The sequence below is a fragment of the Eleutherodactylus coqui genome, chromosome 6 (assembly GCF_035609145.1).
Source record: "Eleutherodactylus coqui strain aEleCoq1 chromosome 6, aEleCoq1.hap1, whole genome shotgun sequence".
In the NCBI taxonomy this organism is placed as follows: Eukaryota; Metazoa; Chordata; class Amphibia; order Anura; family Eleutherodactylidae; genus Eleutherodactylus; species Eleutherodactylus coqui.
The window spans coordinates 146,840,746-146,863,539 of NC_089842.1; the positions used below are offsets into that span (position 1 = coordinate 146,840,746).

The 22,794-nt window shown below is 45.2% G+C and overlaps 1 protein-coding gene across 1 annotated transcript in view; it reads left to right on the top strand.

The window, feature by feature from the left end:
* The first annotated feature begins 1,375 nt into the window (after positions 1-1,375).
* LOC136632760 (sarcoplasmic reticulum histidine-rich calcium-binding protein-like) overlaps positions 1,376-22,794 on the top strand; it is a 31,710-nt gene continuing 10,291 nt past the window's right edge. The window contains exons 1-2 of the mRNA XM_066607902.1: positions 1,376-2,391; positions 21,364-21,452. Coding sequence (XP_066463999.1) covers positions 1,689-2,391; positions 21,364-21,452 — 792 coding nt within the window. The 5' untranslated portion in view covers positions 1,376-1,688. The remainder of the gene's footprint in view (positions 2,392-21,363; positions 21,453-22,794) is intronic.

Here is a 22,794-nt window from a genome sequence, read left to right on the forward strand (position 1 = left end):
CACAAGTTTGATGAGCAACATTTTTTAATGAGCCCCATCCATTTATTTAGGACAAGCCTCCAACCTTTGTAGCATTTGTATGACAAGTAGTATATACCCCCTTCATTATACTCCAAAATGAATTTAGACTACTCTGCAAACTCCCTAAACAAATACAGACCACAAACCAGACCTCCTGGATAAAGATATAGACCCTTTATTCAAACACCAGAAGAGATCGCCCTGTACCCGATATATGTCAAATAAGCATGTGAGCCGATACTCTGTACACAGAGATACCTGGGGTGCTTCCTATGCAATAGCCTAGTATACAATATCCAAGTGCAAAGTACGATGTGGCGTAATAGAGGCTATATATATATATATATATATATATATATATATATGTGTGTGTGTGGATAAGATTAATAGAGGCTAGATAGATAGATAGATAGATAGATAGATAGATAGATAGATAGATAGATAGATAGATAGATAAGAGAAGTTGGGGGGCCCCAAGGTAAAGTTTTGCACCCGGGCCCATGAGCCTTTAGCTGCGCCCCTACGACTATTCTTGAAGGAAAACTCAGGTGCATTTTGTCCCATATCCTCCTTTTTCCCCATATCTCATCTTCCAGACCCTTATGAATGTGAATGTGACAGTGATGGGAACACTATGGTCACCTGTGATGTTCTGTTCTTGACTCCAAAAATATGTAATCCACAGAGTCCTCTCCGTGTCAAGACTAGGTTAAACCATTTCTATAGTGTGACGTTCCCATCAAAAAGCTCTCTGTATCTCAGCTGTGTCTATAAAAATCAGCTGTGATCAGCTGTGTCTGACATGGGGGAGTTTGATATTGGGGTTAAATACAATCAAAACTGATTTTTCAATTTTTAAATAAAAATAGATGTCAGAAAAGTGGTGTAAAAATGCCCCTCATAATAAAAATTCACCCCTCAATATTATATATATACTGGATATTCATTCATATGCAGTCATGTGGCATTTTTCTGTAAAATATTGTGCTTTGGGGTATATACTGTATAGTATATATTTGGAGAGAGAAAGAGAGGCGTAACTTAAATCTCCTGTACTATATTCTAAAATCTGTAACGTTGTCCCCACCTCCTACGGGTGGGTGTGTAATGTCCTAATGACACCAGGACTTGGACACAGAGGCAACAGGAACAAGGTACTTGTCCCAATAAATGGCACTAGTAAAGTCTGATAAGTCCTAAGAATAGCCACACAACTGAGGCTTGTCAGAGTCACTAGTAACATGTCTCAGTGCTGCCTTCAGTGACCTTTTGTACAGAGTGGATCACAAATATGGTCATGAAGGGATATGTGCCATCATCTCTTTCTATATTAGCGGCACTGTGGAGCCACACCTATTGGTTGGAACATAGAAGGTTCCTTATGTGCATTTGTTACTATCAATCACACTTGTCCTGAGCACTGGGCTCTTTTTCCTAAGGCTTCTTCTTCTTCAGTTTTGCCGTTGTCTGCTTACGTCTTCTTGTCTTCCACCCAAGATCTTCCTTTTGTTGGATTATCGAGGAATGAGAACTGTTTCTTAGGATTGAACTGCTTTAATCTACTAAAAACATTGTTAGCCTGGTTATCACATCTGTGCACTGACTGGGAGGATACTGTGACTCTGCTGGAAGAAGACTTCAGAAGTTGATTTTTCTTTTACGCTGAGATGGCCTCACAGAAAGTGTGGCTGCTGTGTCTGTTAATCACAGCAATTTGTTCTTTCCATGTGAATTTACTGCCTGGAGTTCAAGGGCAGGCCCAAGGTGCAGCGAAAGATGATGATGATGACGATGATAATGACCACGCTCATGTAGATAAGGATGATGATGATGATGACGATGATGATGATGATGGAGATAATAAAGATGATGATGACGACGATGATGATGACGACGACGATGATGATGACGACGATGATGATGACGACGACGATGATGATGACGACGATAAAGATGATGATGATGACGACGATGATGATGACGACGATGATGATGACGATGATGATGACGACGACGATGATGACGACGACGATGATGACGATGATGATGATGACGACGATGATAAAGATGATGATGACGACGATGACGACGACGACGATGATGACGACGACGATGATGATGACGACGACGATGATGATGACGACGATGATGATCAAATAGTAAAAAAGCATGAAGAGGATGATGATGACGACGACGATGATGATGATGACGACGATGATGACGACGATGATGACGACGACGATGACGACGACGATGATGACGACGACGATGATGATGACGACGACGATGATGACGATGATGATGACAAGCATAAAAAACAGAAAGCTGATGATGACGATGATGATGATGATGATGATGATGATGATGAAGGTAACTAAGACTAAAGTGTTTCATATATTTTGAAAATGAATAGGGATCATCTCAAGTTTAAGTATTCACTCTAATGGAAATGTGTCATCAATATTTTTCTACATGAAAAAAATCTTGTATGTAAAATGCCCGTTGTTAGCTAGCAGCGTTAGCTCACAGGCTTTACTAAACCTATGGCTGCCGGCATGAACAAGATTCCTAAAAAAACAAATGCGCTTAGAGCATTGAGCTTCTGCCGCTGTTTGCTATGTCTTCGTTGCTTTATTTATGGCAAAATCACTGGGACATTGGTATGGACTGGACTGAAGTTCTACTGGAGGACCAGCTCACTTTGGGACACTACAAACTGCGGCTTACAAATTACTAATGAGTTAAAATGTTTACTGTAACCCTTTATGGAACAAAGCAGTGAAAAGGATGTCAGATAAAAAAGGAAGTCCACTTAAATAAAATGGCTTCAACTTCCCTCTCGTAATGTTTCTGCACCTACTCATTATGTTGTGATGATGACATAAAATAGCATTTTTGGCCAGTGCTCTACAACCCGTAATCATGGGCCATGTTGGATGTTGAAGTTTCACAATAGCCGGAGAGCTAGATGTAAGAGCTAATTAAGAGTTGTAGCTCACAACCCAATGAGGGACCCAGTTTGCAGACTGCTGTCTTAGTTGTTAGAGGCTTTTTTTCTTACACTGATCTGATAAAGACCATACATTATGTAAATATGATCGATTTACTGTATACAGTTTTGCATTCTGCGTCTCTATACAAATGTTGTATTTGTGTTATATATTTATGTTCATTTAAAGGGATACTCCAGCTAAAGACATGGCAATCAGAGAGTGAGAATGCTGAGACCATGGGGCCCTGAAGCCTACAAAGGCTCAATATGTTAAGACCAATACTATAAATTACTTGTATGGGTTCAGAGCCCTTTACATTGAGGTCCAAAAGCATTAAGTTACAGCTCCGGCTGGACCCCATTGAATTTTGAGAAGGGGATCCAGTATCCCATTTGGTCAGATGATGGGACATGCTCAGTCACTCCCCACTGAAATGAATGGAAACTTCTCATCTGCTGGTGGAACCCGCTAGTTCTTGAGATCAGTGGAGTCTGCCCACCTCCCACCAACACCACCAAGCTGACTTTTATGATAGTTCTTGCTGATATTCCTTTAGCTGGAAAACCCCTTTAAAGAAACATTAAGGACTTATAGCAGCTCTGTATCAGAGTGGCACTGTAAAGCACATTGTCATGTTATCTCTTTAAAAGCAAAGTCTTTGTAGTGAATAATATATATGCAAAACACAGAGGTTTAGCAAACTGTTATATGCCTTCCATTGAATGTGATCTCCTTTTCACTGTTTCTCTGTACTTTAAGGGTTCCTCCTATTGCCACTTACAGGCAGGCTGCTACTAAAGTAACCAATCTGGTCTGGTGTATGGCTTATGGCAGCGTCTGTACCTTCATTGAATGAAAAGAGCAATTTATTGCCATCAGTAGCTATACAGGTACAGACATGCTATTGACATTAGAGAAACAACCATCTAAAATGAGTCACCATAAATGCCATTCAATGTCACTTATCAGGTTTGCACCATAGAAATAACATGATTGTATGGTCAATCTGAATTATCATGAGGTTGTGATAAGTGGCATCAGATACGGATTATCTAGAAAACAATAGAATCTACAGATTCCAGACCATCATATCAGATCCTTGCATCCCTTAATGGTCTGTTGGTCACCTTAAGGCCCATTTACAAGCAAAGATAATCTTTCAAATGACTGAAAGATTGAAAGTTTTTGTAATCTATTTGCATAAAGTGTTAATGGCAATCAATGGCCATTAACACTTTATCATATTCATTTGCATGTAAAAGGGCCTCCAAGAACTGTTTGGAGAGCCCAGCATGTGATTAATCACATGCTCAGCTATGCACACAGCTACATTGTTCTCTTAACGGCTTCCGGCAGATTACAATGTTATCTGCCGACTCCCGTGGAGATAACAGTGTGCAGTCTATTGAAAGATACTTTATCTCTCACTAGCATAATTATGGATTTTAAATTCACCTTAAAGTCATCATTCAAGTGAAAACTGCAGGATGCCTGCGTTTACATGTAACGATTATCACTCATTTTCGGTCGTTTGAACAAATTTTGAGCGATAATCGTTTTAAGTAAATTGGCCTATAGACATAAGATTGTCTATAGGCTATAGATATATAGGATATATGGCTGTACATATATCCTTCTTCACCCAGGCAAGTCGCCACCACAAATAACCATTTCAGGACCTTATTAGAAACCATATTTGTTTCTCTAAGTAGCAGACTGTGAATTTAATCCTGTATACTCAATATCAGATTAAATGGGTATTCCCCTGTGTACAGGAGGGGGGCACAGAAAAGTAACCGAACACCACAGTCTTATGAATGCTGTCTTAAAGAAAACCTTTGCTGCCCATAGCAACCAATCACAGCACAGACTTCATTTTATCTCAGCAGTATAAGAAATGAAAACTATGCTGTGATTGGTTGCTATGGGCAGCAAGGACAGATTTTCTTGTAGACAGCTTTCATAAGAGTGTGGTGCTGGGCTACTTTTCTGTGGCCGACCCTGTATAACAGGAACATTAAAGGGGTTTTCTGAGACTTAGCAAAACAGTTAAAAGGGCTTACTATCAATAAAAATGAAATTCTCACCTATCCCGACCGCTCCCCATCTGTACCCGCTGCACAGAATCTGAAAGAAGCGGTGGGCAGCCATGTGCCGTTCATTGTACATGTGACTGCATAGCCACTCACAGGCTTCAGTGGTGATTCTTCTATGGCCGCTGAAGCCTATAAGTGCTGTAGCGCTAGACTGGGAGTGACAGAGATGAGTGAGTATTCATTGATTGTAAGTCATTTTAAGTTTTTTTTAAGTCCCAGAAAGCCCCTTTAACAAGTTTTAAAGGGGTTGTATGAGGTTAAAATAGGCTGCTTTTCCTCCTTAAACAGCACCACTCTTGTCCATAGGCTGTGTCTGGTATTGCAGCTCTGTCATATTCAAACTAACAGAGCTGCAATTCCAGGCATGGCCTGTAGACATGAATGGCACTGTTTCAAGGAAAAAATACAACTTTTCTTTCTAATCTCATAGAAACCCTTTAAAGTCTAAATCCAAAAAAAGAATGTCAGATCCTGTCCATTTCAATGCCTAGCTTTGATTTGTAAAAGAAAGTCTAACCAAGCTGAGAGGCCAGTTTGCATACTGGGCTAGTTTAACCATTTTTAAACCTGCTCTCTAATTTTCAGTGCAGTAACAAAAATGCAAAGTCCTCAGTGACAAAGAAGAGGTTAATACTGCTGCAGCTTGTGTTTCGTGTGCTTATTATAAAGTGGGACCGTGGTCGCAGTCCATGCAGCTGCTCCAGCAAATCTCGCTTACCATTTAATAAATGCTTTCACTAAACAACCTATGAAGCCTGGGTGACTGCTTTGTCTCTGTGCCTGTTTTAATGATCTCTTCCTATAATTTGGGGTACTACAACTCTCAACTTCTGTTGATATGATATGTGATCAGTGGTAAATGATGAATGGATTTGTATAGTTGCCAAAGTATTTTAAACAACCGAGCAAAGTCTTTGAACACAGCCTAAGGAGGTATTCCTTCAATTATAAATCTATCATAGTGGCTGCACCTATCATGTGCCATTTACAATGCAGGTATCTTCTTTGTGGCAAAGAGGCCTCCTCGTGTCTCAGGGGTTGGGTGTAAAGGCAGCCTTTGCATTGAGAGCTTGTTTGTTCCAAATTTGCAGCATTTAGTGTTGCAGCTCTTATATGGATATAGACAGAGGACTTAAACACATGGGCATATGCATTGACACGCTTGCCGCTACGGAGTGTACATGAACCCGCCAGTTTGAAAAAAAAGCGGAAAGACAGGTCCTGTCCTATCTTTTTCTTCTGTATAAAAACTACATGTGAGAAAGATAGGGCAAGTCCTATATTTTCTCGCACTTAGTATTAACGTGCGAGAATTCAGATAATGAAAACGAAACCAACCATTAAAATCAATGGTTTTGTTTCATCCCACAATGTGGCCATGATTTTCGTGGCTGCATAAAGGGATAAAAACACGCCCATGTGTTAAAGCCCTGAAGCAATATAAGACTGGGTTGAACACTTGCTATGTGTCCGAGTTGCACCCAAGAGGCTGGGGTGCAACTCGAATTATACACGACATAGACACCTGTATGTGTGCTGTCTGATATATGGACATCCCACACTTTGCATGTGTGAAAAAGCATCAGTGTGCATAACCCCTTAGGCTATAATAGGTCCATTTTCTGTCTGTGAATTAACATGGACAGCACACAGACCCAAATACCCTAGTGTGGAGCCCAACTTTATATTATGGAAGTGTTATTTATGCAGTTGGCTAATATAAGCATTAAAGGGGTTCTGACACAAATAATGTTTTTATGCTTTAGCAGCCATTGTTCCCTGGTGTGCCTAATGGACCCAGGGAACCCACGGTTTAATGGCTGCTAAAGCATAAAAAGATAACACTTACCTGTTCTTCTGTTGTTGTTGACATCGGGGGGGGGGTCATCTCCCGGCAGGCGCTGTTCCTCCTCTTCTGTCTGCACGAGCCGCGCCGCTCCGGGATCGCGCGCATGCGCAGTGGAGAGGTGCCCTCTGACAGGAGTCAGAACGGGCTGCGTCTCCACTGCGCATGCGCAGCACTCCGGAGTTCAGCCGGACGGACGGGCCGCCCACAGCAAGCACTGTGCGGTCCGTCCGTTCACCTCGGAAGTGCCTGACGGACAGACCAGAGCAGGAAGCGGTCTTTTTGACCGCTCCTGCTCTGCTTTAAAGGCACAGAAGAAGATGCCGGCTGGAGGGGACATGCCTGGCGATCGGGCCAGGCAAGGTGAGTACAATTTTTTTTTTTTTATGTCAGAACCCCTTTAATGTAGCTCCAGATCGGAGTTTAATAATAAAGTTCACATATGAATGAAGGAGAGTCACAAACAATGATGACAATTATTTGCAGGAATATACATAAGTAATGTTTGCATGCTAATGAAACACAATAGTCAGTTCAGAAATATGATATTAAGATGGACTTGTTTATGCCAGCGTGCAGGTGAGAATACAGAGGCCACAATACCAACCGCATGCTGTTCTCTATAGACCGTAGCGCCCCACCCCAACACACAGTATGCCAATGGTCCAATATTACATGGCAAAGTATGTGGATGTCAGTCACATGGATTTAGTAGTGGATTACAGTTCAGGGTATAATGGGTTAAAATACAACCTTTTCATGACCCTAAGGTCAATTTCACAAGAGCAAATAATGGGCGCATTTTAGTGCCTGCATTACGGATAAGCGTCTATGCCCAACGGTAGGTCTACTGTCTCACAGAATCAAACACCCATGTGAATCAGGCTTCCTTCACAGATGCTTTTTTATGTGGCATTTCTTGGCATTCTAAGGTTTTTTTTATACAGATTTTTGTATAGATAAGAGATTGTATAATTGTTGGTGATTTTTGTTTCGGAAATATGTTTTTCCGGCATTTTTTTTTTCAGTTAGAGAAGCCTATGGGAAAATGCCTGCAAAAAAACTTCATAACTAGAGCATGACATCTAGTCATCTTAGAAGAAATTAGAACTAGTTCATCAACTAGAAATCTTAGGAGCTTGCATACGGGCTGAAGAATTCCAGAACAACTTTGCGGAATATGCTGTTCCGGGATTCGGCACCAAAAATCCTCACAGTTAGATGCAGATTTTGATGTAGAATTGCTGCCATTTTCATTCCACATTGAAATCCGCACGTTAGCAGTAAGAATTTTGGTACTGAATATTCAGCAAAAAATGCCAATCCCGCAAGGTTCTTCTGGAATAATTCCGCTCGTGTGAAAGCACCCTAAGGGTATTTGCAGACAATAGACTTTGCCAAGGGTTATTTTCTGCTGCGAATTCCACCTAAAAAAACCTGGTCAAAATCGGCAGCTTTGTGCCACAATTTTTAGCGCAGATTTTGCCCTGTTAATGGGCAAAATCCACGTACGGAATTCGGATGCAGATAAAATTGTTTTTGTGTTGGAATTCCTTATGCGGGTTTACCCATTGATACTGTGTTTCATGAAATGATATTTTATAACGCACATGAACCAATCACAGAAAAATGGCCCTTACTTACTGACTGAGGAGTGCATATAGACGCATCCTCCTCTCACCATGCAGGTAGCTGACTACCAAATGGAGGAGCCAATAACACCTGTGCAGGACACCGATAAAACACCCACTCACACTGCCTCCTGATAATGAGGGGGGTGGCTGCTTGGCGTAAACTCCCACACATAGTGGATACAGGGTGCCAGACCATTCTGATATATGTAGTTCACCATGCAGACCAGCAACCTATTAATGACGCCATGATAATTTGGCGGGTTGCCCTGCATTTCCATCAGTGAACCACATTGGTACTGCCACCCTGGGCTCCCCCTGGAGTCTTAATGCCACACTGCATGTGAATGATAGATAATAAATGCAAGGCATTGGTTGGATGTTGGCCAAGATACATGAGCCCACTAACCACTTCACGGTTCCTTGCATTGTAGTGGGTCCCTACACTAATATAAATGCATCACAGAAGGGGAAAAAAAATGTAAAACAATCACAGAAAAATGGCCGTTACTTACTGACTGAGGAGTGCATATACAGGGTGGCAGACCATTCTGATATATGTAGTTCACCATGCAGACCAGCAACCTATTAATGATGCCATGATAATTGCATGGCAACTGCATGGTGAGAGGATGCATCTATATGCACTCCTCAGTCAGTAAGTAACGGCCATTTTCTGTGATTGTTTTTAATTCTTGATTTCCCCTTCTGTGATGCATTTATATTAGTGTAGGGACCCACTACAACGCGAGGAACCGTGAAGTGGTTAGTGGGCTCATGTATCTTAGCCAACATCCAACCAATGCCTTGCATTTATTATCTATCATTCACATGCAGTGTGGCATTAAGACTCCAGGGGGAGCCCAGGGTGGCAGTACCAATGTGGTTCACTGATGGAAATGCAGGGCAACCCGCCGAATTATCATGTCGTCATTAATAGGTTGCTGGTCTGCATGGTGAACTACATATATCAGAATGGTCTGGCACCCTGTATCCACTATGTGTGGGGGTATACGCCAAGCATCCACCCCGCTCATTATCAAGAGGCAGTGTGAGTGGCTGTCTTATTGGTGTCCTGCACAGGTATTATTGGCTCCTCCATTTGGTAGTCAGCTACCTGCATGGTGAGAGGAGGATGCATCTATATGCACTCCTTACTCAGTAAATAACAGCCATTTTTCTGTGATTGTTTTTAATTTTTTATTTCCCCTTCTGTGATGCATGACACACATGAACATTTACAGACACAAAATTACATTTTGTTAAGCCAAATACCATTTTGTCAGGCAGATTATATTTTCGTGGTTTGGTGGCTTAAATCAGTTTTCCATCGTAAATTATCTTCTGAAATGTGTCTGCATCATGACATAGCACACATAGTAACAATACACACATACATGGTAGATCTCCTTCACTCTCTGTGAGCTGCCAATAGCAATGAGAGACCACCAGGCTACGGCCAAGTAATGAGGCTGTCTTGCTGATTCCTGCTGTAGGAAACCAGCTAATTTCTCCAATGTAGAAGTCCACCAAATTACATTGGTGCCCTACAATAGGAAGCAGTAGGACAAAGGCATTTGCAATATTGGAGAAATTACATGGTGCCCACTGAAACCAACTGATCTTGGTAACACAGTAATTAACATGAAATGCTTTTGACCTGTGCCTTTAGGTGGTTCTATGAGAAGGGAGAACAACTACATTTAGATGTCATGTTTTAACTGAAGGAAAGGAAAAAAACACTAAAGCAGTGGCTATGGTTTGTGTGCCCATTGAACACCTTATTGGGGATCATATGGCATTTAGGGGTGAAGAAACCTTGAAAAATTCTACTAATAAACTCCCATAAAAAGTTGTACTAGTTAGATGAGTTGTCCAACTGCTCCCTTTTTTGTGGTGAGATGATTATCTGAAGAGGTCTGGCTGTTAGAACCCCCAGGAATCAGCTGGAATCACTGTAATGAGCTTAATGAAAACAAAGGTTTGGTACCATGTTAGCTAGTAGAGTAAAATGGGATTATTCCCAGCAAGAGAAACCATGTAGTCTTGTAGATATGATACCTTTTAATGGCTTACAAAAATACATAATGTTAATGCGATCTTCCGAACCAACGCAGGGTTCTTCTTCAGGCTGAAATTATTTCAGCCTGAAGAAGAACCCTGCATTGATTCGCAAGCTGAAAACATAACAAGGAAAACATACCTTTACATGTTGCCAACTGAAGCCAATACTTGACCATGTAATAAATGGGTGTGCCATGTCCCCAATGCAAGTAACTCCTCCGTCTATCTAATGTAGAGGAATCCTTCTCTATGATATCCATATTCCATAATAAACCTGATCTGAATGGACAACTCCTTTAAGAGGGTATAGACAAGGGTGAAAGTTCAGTATTTAGGATCCACGTATCTTACTACGTTTCTCATTTACAGTCTGCTCAGATAAATCACATTTTCTTTTACATGATGTGGACAGTCATGTGTATATTGCTTACCCGGGGAAGAGATGGCTCCACCATACACTATGGCAAGAAAGAATAAGATGATGGAGACTGTGTGATGCTATGAGCAATTTCCAATTGAGAAACATTGGGTTCTGGATTCATGTGGAAGTTTCTTTGACATGTACAATCTAGTTGAAGATTATTGCAGACCAAGAACACCACTTTATGACAACACTATTCCCTGTTTCATCAGCATGATTGTATGAGACAGCGCAGGAGCATTTTTTATTTTTCCTTTGATTTTTACACTTCACCATTGGTCCAGTCTTGAATTGGACACAGAAGCCCTGCAGCAGATTCCAACCACCAGAGGGACCAGTCGGCATCCGTGTGAAGATCTCTTAAGAGATCTGATAAGCAAACCTGGACAAGGAGGTGTTGGTGAGACCCTTATTCACAGGGGTCCTCACCAAACACCAGATGAGTCCTAACCCATTTTTTTTTTTATCCTTTACATTATATATACCTATTTCTTTTAACCTAAACCCCAAGGTAGCCCATAGAAGCGCCTCCCTGACGTCTTTTACATGTTTCATCAGCATGAGGGGGACTTACGCAGTATTAGGCAGGTAGTTTTAAGGTCATGGTCGATCAGTGTAACTACAACATAATTGCTTCTTAATGAGGCATGCATAGCAAAGATTAAAAAATGAGGCCCCTTTCAGGTGCTACTTGACACTGGCACCCTTCTTACCACCCAAGACTGAAGGTCCTACTGACCCCTTCTCATTTTTATGACTATGATGTCTAACATTGTGGCACTTGTTGAGATCACATTCCTGTATAGGTCTCACCATTAGAGATGAGCGAACGTACTCATCCGAGCTTGATATTCGTTCCAGTATTAGCGTGTTCGAGATGCTCGTTACTCGAGACGAGTACCACGCGATGTTCGAGTTACTTTCACTTTCATCTCTGAGACGTTAGCGCGCTTTTCTGGCCAATAGAAAGACAGGGAAGGCATTACAACTTCCCCCTGCGACGTTCAAGCCCTATACCACCCCCCTGCAGTGAGTGGCTGGCGAGATCAGGTGTCACCCGAGTATATAAATCGGCCCCTCCCGCGGCTCGCCACAGATGCATTCTGACAGAGATCAGGGAAAGTGCTGCTGGTGCCGGAGCTGCTATAGGGAGAGCGTTAGGAGTGATTTTAGGCTTCAAGAACCCCAACGGTCCTTCTTAGGGCCACATCTGACCGTGTGCAGTACTATTGAGGCTGCTTTTAGCAGTGTTGCACAATTTTTTTTTTGTATATCGGGCGTGCAGAGCATTGCGTCTGCAGTCATTGTACAGAGTATAGGGCCAGTACTGGTGAGGCAGGGAAAGAGATATTCAGGCTATATAGGCAGTGGGCTTTTTCCAAAAAATTGGGGAAAAATACTATATTTGGGTTGCCTGTGACTGTCTTCAGTTTACTGCGTGTCTGCTGGGGGTAGTAGTCCTAATTAATACGCAGCTAAGCGTTACAACAGGCTTGCGCAAAATTGTTTCCTGGATCTGCTGTCTCTGTTACATGATCGCTGTCATCCCGCCAGAGGGAAAGAGTATACATAATATTATACGCTGCCTACAGTATCTGTCTGCTGTATCAGCTCAGCATTTTAAAAAAATAGAAGCAAAATACTTAAGGCCTACTACTGGCCTTTGGCCACTTGACTGCTTCTGCGCTGTGAATTCCACTAGCTCAGTCATACGCACCTATGTCTCACTACAGGCGTGCGCAAAATAGTTTCCTGGCTCTGCTGTGCGTTCCGTAAGGGAAGTCAGCCTCCAACCACAGGCCAATAAGCGGCACATTTAATTACAGCGTTCTGTTTCTGCACTACTGGTAATACAGCATGCTGAGGGGTAGGCCTAGAGGACGTGGACGCGGGCGAGAACGCAGAGGCCCAAGTCAGGGTGTGGGCACAGGCCGAGCTCCTGATTCGCAGCTGACTGCTGCGGGATTAGGAGAGAGGCACGTTTCTGGCGTCCCCACATTCATCTCACAATTAATGGGTCCACGCGGTAGACCTTTATTAGAAAATGAGCAGTGTGAGCAGGTCCTGTCGTGGATGGCAGAAAGTGCATCCAGCAATCTATCAACCACCCAGAATTCTACGCCGTCCACTGCTGCAACTCTGAATCCTCTGGCTGCTGCTCCTCCTTCCTCCCAGCTTCCTCACTCCATTACAATGACACATTCTGAGGAGCAGGCAGACTCCCAGGAACTGTTCTCGGGCCCCTGCCCAGAATGGGCAGCAATGGTTCTGAATCCTCTCCCACTGGAGGAGTTTGTCGTGACCGATGCCCAACCTTTGGAAAGTTCCCGGGGTCCGGGGGATGAGGCTGGGGACTTCCGGCAACTGTCCCAAGAGCTTTCAGTGGGTGAGGAGGACGATGACGATGAGACACAGTTGTCTATCACTCAGGTAGTAGTAATTGCAGTAAGTCCGAGGGAGGAGCGCACAGAGGATTCGGAGGAAGAGCAGCAGGACGATGAGGTGACTGACCCCACCTGGTTTGCTATGCCTACTGAGGACAGGTCTTTAGAGGGGCAGGCAAGTGCAGCAGCAGGGCAGGTTGGAAGAGGCAGTGCGATGGCCAGGGGTAGAGGCAGGGCCAGACCGAATAATCCACCAACTGTTTCCCAAAGCGCCCCCTCGTGCCATGCCACCCTGCAGAGGCCGAGGTGCTCAAAGGTCTGGCAGTTTTTCACTGAGAGTGCAGACGACCGACGAACAGTGGTGTGCAACCTTTGTCGCGCCAAGATCAGCCGGGGAGCCACCACCACCAGCATGCGCAGACATATGATGGCCAAGCACCCCACAAGGTGGGACGAAGGCCGTTCACCGCCTCCGGTTTGCACCGCTGCCTCTCCCCCTGTGCCCCAACCTGCCACTGAGATCCAACCCCCCTCTCAGGACACAGGCACTACCGTCTCCTGGCCTGCACCCACACCCTCACCTCCGCTGTGCTCGGCCCCATCCACCAATGTCTCTCAGTGCACCGTCCAGCCGTCGCTAGCGCAAGTGTTGGAGCGCAAGCGCAAGTACGCTGCCACGCACCCGCACGCTCAAGCGTTAAACGTGCACATAGCCAAATTTATCAGCCTGGAGATGCTGCCGTATAGGGTTGTGGAAACGGAGGCTTTCAAAGGTATGATGGTGGCGGCGGCCCCGCGCTACTCAGTTCCCAGTCGCCACTACTTTTCCCGATGTGCCGTCCCAGCCCTGCACGACCACGTCTCCCGCAACATTGTACGCGCCCTCACCAATGCGGTTACTGGCAAGGTCCACTTAACAACGGACACGTGGACAATCACAGGCGGGCAGGGCCACTATATCTCCCTGACGGCACATTGGGTGAATTTAGTGGAGGCTGGGACAGAGTCAGAGCCTGGGACCGCTCACGTCCTACCCACCCCCAGAATTGCGGGCCCCAGCTCGGTGGTGGTATCTGCGGTGGTGTATGCTTCTCCACTCAACCACCCTCCTCCTTCTCCTCCTACGCAACCTCTGTCTCGTAATCAAGATGTGTCAGCAGCAGCACGTCGCCAGCAGTCGGTGTCGCGCATCGTGGCAGCGCAGCGGTGGGCAAGCGTCAGCAGGCTGTGCTGAAACTACTCAGTTTAGGATAGAAGAGGCACACGGCCCACGAACTGCTGCATGGTCTGACAGAGCAGACCGACCGCTGGCTTGCGCCGCTGAGCCTCCAACCGGGCATGGTCGTGTGTGACAACGGCTGTAACCTAGTGGCGGCTCTGCAGCTCGGCAGCCTCACGCACGTGCCATGCCTGGCCCACGTCTTTAATTTGGTGGTTCAGCCCTTTCTGAAAAGCTACCCACACTTGTCATACCTGCTCGGAAAGGTGCGCCGGCTCTGCGCACATTTCCGCAAGTCCAACACGGACGCTGCCACCCTGCGCACCCTGCAACATCGGTTTCATCTGCCAGTGCACCGACTGCTGTGCGACGTGCCCACACGGTGGAACTCTACGCTCCACATGTTGGCCAGGCTCTATGAGCAGCGTAGAGCTATAGTGAAATACCAACTCCAACATGGGCGGCGCAGTGGGAGTCAGCCTCCTCAATTCTTTACAGAAGAGTGGGCCTGGTTGGCAGACATCTGCCAGGTCCTTGGAAACTTTGAGGAGTCTACCCAGATGGTGAGCGGCGATGCTGCAATCATTAGCGTCACCATTCCTCTGCTATGCCTCTTGAGAAGTTCCCTGCAAAGCATAAAGGCAGACACTTTGCGCTCGGAAACAGAGGCGGGGGAAGACAGTATGTCACTGGATAGTCAGAGCACCCTCCTGTCTATATCTCAGCGTGTTGAGGAGGAGGAGGAGGAGTATGAGGAGGATGAGGAGGAGGGGGAAGAGACAGCTTGGCCCACTGCTGAGGGTACCCATGCTGCTTGCCTGTCATCCTTTCAGCGTGTATGGCCTGAGGAGGAGGATCCTGAAAGTGATATTCCTAGTGAGGACAGCCATGTGTTGCGTACAGGTACCCTGGCACACATGGCTGACTTCATGTTAGGATGCCTTTCTCGTGACCCTCGCGTTACACGCATTCTGGCCACTACGGATTACTGTGTGTACACACTGCTCGACCCACGGTGTAAGGGGAACCTTTCCACTCTCATACCCGAAGAGGAAAGGGGTTCGAGAGTGATGCTATACCACAGGACCCTGGCGGACAAACTGATGGTAAACTTCCCATCCGACAGCGCTAGTGGCCGAAGGCACAGTTCCGAGGGCCAGGTAGCAGGGGAGGCGCAGAGATCAGGCAGCATGTACAGCACAGGCAGGGGAACACTCTCTAACGCCTTTGACAGCTTTCTGGCTCCCCAGCAAGACTGTGCCACCGCTCCCCAGTCAAGGCTGAGTTGGCGGGAGCACTGTAAAAGGATGGTGAGGGAGTACGTAGCCGATCACACGACCGTCCTCCGTGACGCCTCTGCCCCCTACAACTACTGGGTGTCGAAGCTGGACACGTGGCCTGAACTCGCGCTGTATGCCCTGGAGGTGCTTGCTTGTCCTGCGGCTAGCGTCTTGTCAGAGAGGGTGTTTAGTGCGGCTGGGGGAATCATCACGGATAAGCGTACCCGCCTGTCAACCGACAGTGCCGACAGGCTTACACTCATCAAGATGAACAAAGCCTGGATTTCCCCAGACTTCTCTTCTCCACCAGCGGACAGCAGCGATACCTAAACAATACGTAGGCTGCACCCGCGGATGGAAGCATTGTTCTCTATCACCATCAAAAACGTGGACCTTTTAGCTTCATCAATCTGTGTATAATATTCATCCTCCTCCTCCTGCTCCTCCTCCTGAAACCTGACGTAATCACGGCGAACGGGCAATTTTTCTTAGGCCCACAAGGCTCAGTCATATAATTTTTGTAAACAATTTTTATACGTTTCAATGCTCATTAAAGCGTTGAAACTTGCACCTGAACCAATTTTTATTTTAACTGGGCTGCCTCCAGGCCTAGTTACAAATTAAGCCACATTAACCAAAGCGATTAATGGGTTTCACCTGCCCTCTTGGTTGGGCATGGGCAATTTTTCTGAGGTACATTAGTACTGTTGGTACACCAATTTTTTGGGGCCCTCGCCTACAGTGTAATCCAATTAATTTTTTGCCCACCTGCATTAAAGCTGATGTTACATCAGCTGTGCTGGGCACTGCAATGGGATATATTTATGTACCGCCGGTGGGTTCCAGGGAGCCACCCATGCTGTGGGTCCACAGGGAGTTGTAACTGCATGTGTCCACTTCTAAAGAACCCCAGTCTGACTGGGGCATGCAGTGTGGGCCGAAGCCCACCTGCATTTAATCGGACGTTACCTCAGCTGTGATGGGTACTGCAATGGGATACATTTATGTACAGCCGGTGGGTTCCAGGGAGCCACCCATGCTGTGGGTCTACAGGGAGTTGTAACTGCATGTGTCCACTTCTAAAGAACCCCAGTCTGACTGGGGCATGCAGTGTGGGCCGAAGCCCACCTGCATTAAACATGACATTACCTCAGCTGTGATGGGCAATGCAATGGGATATATTTATGTACCGCCGGTGGCTTCCTGGCACCCACCCATGCTGTCGGTCCACACGGAGTTGTAACTGCATGTGTCCACTTCTAAAGAACCCCAGTCTGACTGAGGCATGCAGTGTGGGCCGAAGCCCACCTGCATTTAATCGGACGTTACCTCAGCTGTGATGGGCACTGCAATGGGATACATTTATGTACAGCCGGTGGGTTCCAGGGAGCCACCCATGCTGTGGGTGCACACGGAATTCCCATTGCGGAGTTGTACCTGCCTGTGACTATTTATAAAAAACCGCGGTCTGACTGGGGCATGCAGACACCTTGACAGAATGAATAGTGTGTGGCACATAGGTTCCCCATTGCTATGCCCACGTGTGCAGCTCCTGATGGCGGTGGCACAGGATTATTTTTCTCATTGCTTCTGTACAGCATTGTGGGCTATCGCCCCGCCCCTTTTAAAGAGGGTCGCTGCCTAGCCGTGCCAACCCTCTGCAGTGTGTGCCTGCGGTTCCTCCTCATGGCAGACGCACTTATAAATAGACATGAGGGTGGTGTGGCATGAGGGCAGCTGAAGGCTGCGCAGGGACACTTTGGTGTGCACTGTGGACACTGCGTCGTGCGGGGGGGGGGGGGTTGGGCAGCATGTAACCCAGGAGAAGTGGCAGCGGAGTGTCATGCAGGCAGTGATTGTGCTTTGTTGGAGGTAGTGTGGTGCTTAGCTAAGGTATGCATTGCTAATGAGGGCTTTTCAGAAGTAAAAGTTGTTGGAGGGGGGGGGGCCCACTCTTGCCGCTATTGTGGCTTAATAGTGGGACCTGGGAACTTGAGATGCAGCCCAACATGTAGCCCCTCGCCTGCCCTATCCGTTGCTGTGTCGTTCCCATCACTTTCTTGAATTGCCCAGATTTTCACAAATGGAAACCTTAGCGAGCATCGGCGATATACAAAAATGCTCGAGTCGCCCATTGACTTCAATGGGGTTCGTTACTCGAAACGAACCCTCGAGAATCGCGAAAATTTCGTCCCGAGTAACGAGCACCCGAGCATTTTGGTGCTCGCTCATCTCTACTCACCATCCATTAAAATAGCGACAGGACCAACCTAGAATGGGACTCGCTAGGAGCCTGATAGCAGTCACATGGGGCGCCTTTATGGTTTGTATGTCCTTGGCTCCAGAGCAATACAGCCCTGTGACTCTCTTTAAAACAGTGGGGATTGGAAAGTAGACTTCAAGTGCCAAAAGGTGGCAGCATATGACAATCAGCAAGTGAGAAGTTCATATGATGACAGCCTGACACTATGTCATCGAAAAGGTGCTACAACGTGTACGACAAAGAAGTAGATCAAAAAGTCCAAAGATGTTAACATTTAGGTCTATTTCCAATGAAACTATGAGTTTACATGATATTAACAGTTCAGTGTAGAAAGCATAACATTGGAATATAGAAATGGATGAAAATAATAGAGAATGCAGAAGAGCTGAATTTGCAATATAGCAGCTTGTCCTACTCATTACAATAATTCAGTGAGTTAAGTAAAGGCACCTGCCCACGGGGCAATTATCCCCCAATAACTGCTTGAAACAATGATTAGCAGCGGTAGTCGTACCGTGTACACACAGCCGGTGACAGGGCACTGAGCGACATATCTCCCAGTAGTTGCTAGTCACTTCGTTTCAGCTTACTGATACTAAGCAATTAGTGAGTAACTTCTCGCTCAGTCTAAACAGCAGTTCAATCTTTGAATGACTGCCTGTTTGCAGTGAATGGAGGCGGCCAGCCGAAAGAGATCTCCGGCGCACTCCCCCTCCATTCACTGAACTATTGCTCCTGTGTGAAAGTACAGGAGTAATAGTTGGGATGACTAAGTAAGCTTACTTGGAGTCCTATGCTAAAGCTAATATAATGTAGCAGGTACAGAATATGACGCTGTTGATGGAAAGGCTTCACACAGGTTTATAACAAAAATACTTTATTGAAAATTGGATAAAGAAGCAATATAGAAAAGACCTTGTACACTTACAATTACAGCTGAAATCACCATATAAATAAAGATAAATAGAACAGTCCCTTTAAGAACAGGTACCTGCAATAATAGATATGTACCTTCAAGTGACAATGGTCAATATAAAGGTCACCCTGGCCAGGTGTACTAACACACACTGAATCTGAACTTGCATTGAAGGGTAGCTCCTAGTATAACTGTCAATGTTGTATGTACAGTAAATTTCTATCTCTTAGCAGGTAAATACTATTTTCCTAAAGATAGTCTTCATCCACACAACAATATGCAGGCACAACAGCTGAGACTGAATACTGTCTTTTAGAGATCACCCTCTGTCAAAGAAGTTGGGGTATTGCAGAACAATGTGCTACAGCGGAAGATAGCGTGAACGGACGGCTTCCATTGACTGCAATGAAAGCCGTCCGCGCGTACACCCGCGGCAAATAGAGCATGCCGCGGGGGAGGACAGGTGATTTCACGGTGGAATTCCGCACCATGAGCCCTGAGCTATTAGGTTCAATAGAGCCTAATAGCTACGGGCAACGCAGCGGATTTCCGCCGCGAATTACGCGGCGGAAATCCATCCGTGGGAAGGAGGCCTTAGTCTCTTCAGCAGTCACTTAAGTCTTTACGTGGAATCCAGTCCATTATTTTACTCTAGAAGTCTTTTTCTGCCGTGCTCTTTGCCTTTAGATTCACCCAGTGTCCATACACAAGGCACCTGTATTCTGCTTTGCCAGCTCTCACCAGTACAGGCCCCTCTTCGTCAGAAGCAGCAGTGTCAATCACAGGAGACTTTCCTTCTTGGGCACTCATAAAATCCAGCTGCAAGTCAGCTCTGCTGCAGCTCCCACTAGCTGAGTCTCTCTCTCTCTTTCCTGCACTTTCTAAAACTGTTAAGTTACATCAGAGCCCAGGAACAGGACTTCTCTTTTATTACTAGCCCTCCAGCCAATCAGTGTGCAGCTCAGGTCCTGTCAGTCCACAGCACACAAATCAGAGTGCACAACGTCATTCAATCTCTCTCTCTCTTTCTCTCTAAAGGTCCTGTCAGGGCCATAAAACAAGGTACAACAGTAATATTAATATATAGTACATATGGAATATAACCCCTTACATTTCCCTCAATATGATGTTGCAAAATATTGTTATTTTTCATTATTATTATCTCACTATTCACTTACATAATGGGGATAGAAGAGCTAGTTGTGTGCATGTTCCATTACTGGCTTAAATAACTAACATCGTTAACGCTCCAAATAATGCTTTTGAGAGTTCTTTTTTTCATTGCTGGTTTGAAATAAAAAAATGTTAAAATCAATACATCTACCTCATTTAGGTGCAAGTGAATTTATTAAAGGTGTTGCACAAGATTAGAAAAGCATGGCTGCTTTCTGATTGCCTACTGGCTGTATGTGCTATTGTATCTCATATTCACTTTAATGAATGAGGCCTCTTTCCCATGAGCATATATCAGCCGGCCATTTTCACCGCTGGCCTATATACGCTGTGATCTGATGCATTGGATTCCAATGCATCAAATCACATGGCCGTATTCCTGAGACGTAAAAGCACCTGACCAGGCCAATATAGCACCGGGTGTTTTTACGTCGGGCCCAAAAGATAGTCCTGGAACTATCTTTTTGACTCGAATACATCGGCTGCTGCATGGGCTCCTATTGGTGACTGCTAAACTCCCTCCCTCTGCTCTCCGCCCTGTTCGCAGGCTCACCTCTGCTCTCCTACCCGCTGGCTCTTTGCAATGGGAGATGGGAGGGGGCGGGGGAGGAGCTAGGCTTCTACACCCCAGATGGTAGCGTATATCGGCCGGCCATGAAAACGCTGGCCGATATACGCTCGTGGGAATAAAGCTGAAGGCTGAGATTCTGCTAAATGACGACATCAGCTGTCAGAAATTGACATCATTGCCTATACTACATCTATATTAGGGCCTGTTCATATCATGTGAACAGACCCTGATATGTCCCATTATGATGTCAGTTACCTGTTGCCCATTGTGGTTTACACACATTTACATAAAAGTAGGCATGATTTGTTGGTATTTCCAGATGGATTGTGGCGGAATATAACAATATTCATAGTGATGCACAAGTTGGGAGATAAGCTATTGTTATTACTGATAATATTACAGAATACTCTATAAGAACGTGAGCCCAGGATTGGGATAATGAGACCTTATAGTTGTCAAGTAATGCTGTACTTTTGCCATTAAAGATGATGATGACGACGATGACGATGATGATGATGACGATGATGAAGAATACAAAGACGGGTCACTGTGCCGCTACTGTGCATTCTGCAAGGTAATTTATCTAATATTTGTAAACTAGCAGATGCTAGATAGATGAGATTTGAAAGAACATAGATGACTGCTGCGTGAGCAAACAGAAATGTAATTTGAAGCTCCTGAGTCCCAATGCAAACTCAGTAACAGCGCCCCCCCAACCCCCCCCCCTCCCACACCTACAATGTGCCATTTATAATACTGGTGTCTACATGTGCAAGAGAGGGGCCTTTGGTTGCAGCTGTTACCTCTTCCCCCCTATAGCTATGGCCCTGTAAGCAAGAAGAGAAGCAGGCAAAAACTACTTTTTCTCAGACTTTCCAAGGGCTTTTACCCTCTAGCGTTTTTTTTTTTCATTGTGAATTTGCTGTGATTTTTTTTTCAAATGTCAATAGGACTTTCTAATGTTTAAAACGCAATGCACAAAAATCGCATTTTTGAGTTTTTTGTGCGCTGTGTTTTTAACATTAGAAAGTCGTATTGACATTTGGGGGGGGGAAACGCGGCGAATTCGCAGCGAAAAAAAAAAACGCTAGTGGGTAAAAGCCCCAAGTTCTTCCAACCTTCAGATGTGAATTAATTCCATCACTGGAGGACTTCATTAACGTTACATTCGGCAGCTCCTATTTCCTTTAGTGTTCCATAATGATAGACTTTAGAATGGAATCTCAGAAATTTGGCTTTACACATAAGAAAGAGGAAATTAATGGATCACAATATAGAAAGCGATATTATTTTATCTTCTGTAATAAAGGGTTATTACAAACAATCTTCCCAATTTGAAACACTCATAACACATATTTAATGACACTCGGATACTTAAATTTGATATCAATGGAAACAAAAACTCAAAAAGGTTTTATTGCACAACATTGAAAATGTTTTCCACATTCAATAGTATTCAATGTGAGCACCATTTGTCACAGACATCAAGCCTTTCCTGCCCTACACGTTGTAGCGGATCACGACTGACTGATGCGATGCCTTCTGTGATGCCCCAGATCATGCATGGTGGGTGGTCAGGGGGCATGTAGATTCTAACACTCCCCCAGAGATAAACATCACAAGGTGTAAGGTCCAGGGAGCGTGGAGACCAAGGAAGAAGCTCACTATGCTCAAGATCTGCATGGCCAATCCATCTGTCCCCTGTTGAGCTCCCCTCTGACTTCATTGTGAGAATGGGGGAGTGGGGGTGCCCCATCCTGTTGGGAGATGAAACCTGGGATTTCCTGTTCCAGCTGCGGCTGAAGCCATGTCTGTAGCGTCCAGGTGCGAAATCCCCGGGATTGTTTCCTCATGGGCATAGAAGGGTCTGTATGCTTCCTACAGGTTATAGCGCAAAACACACTGACCTTTGGGGA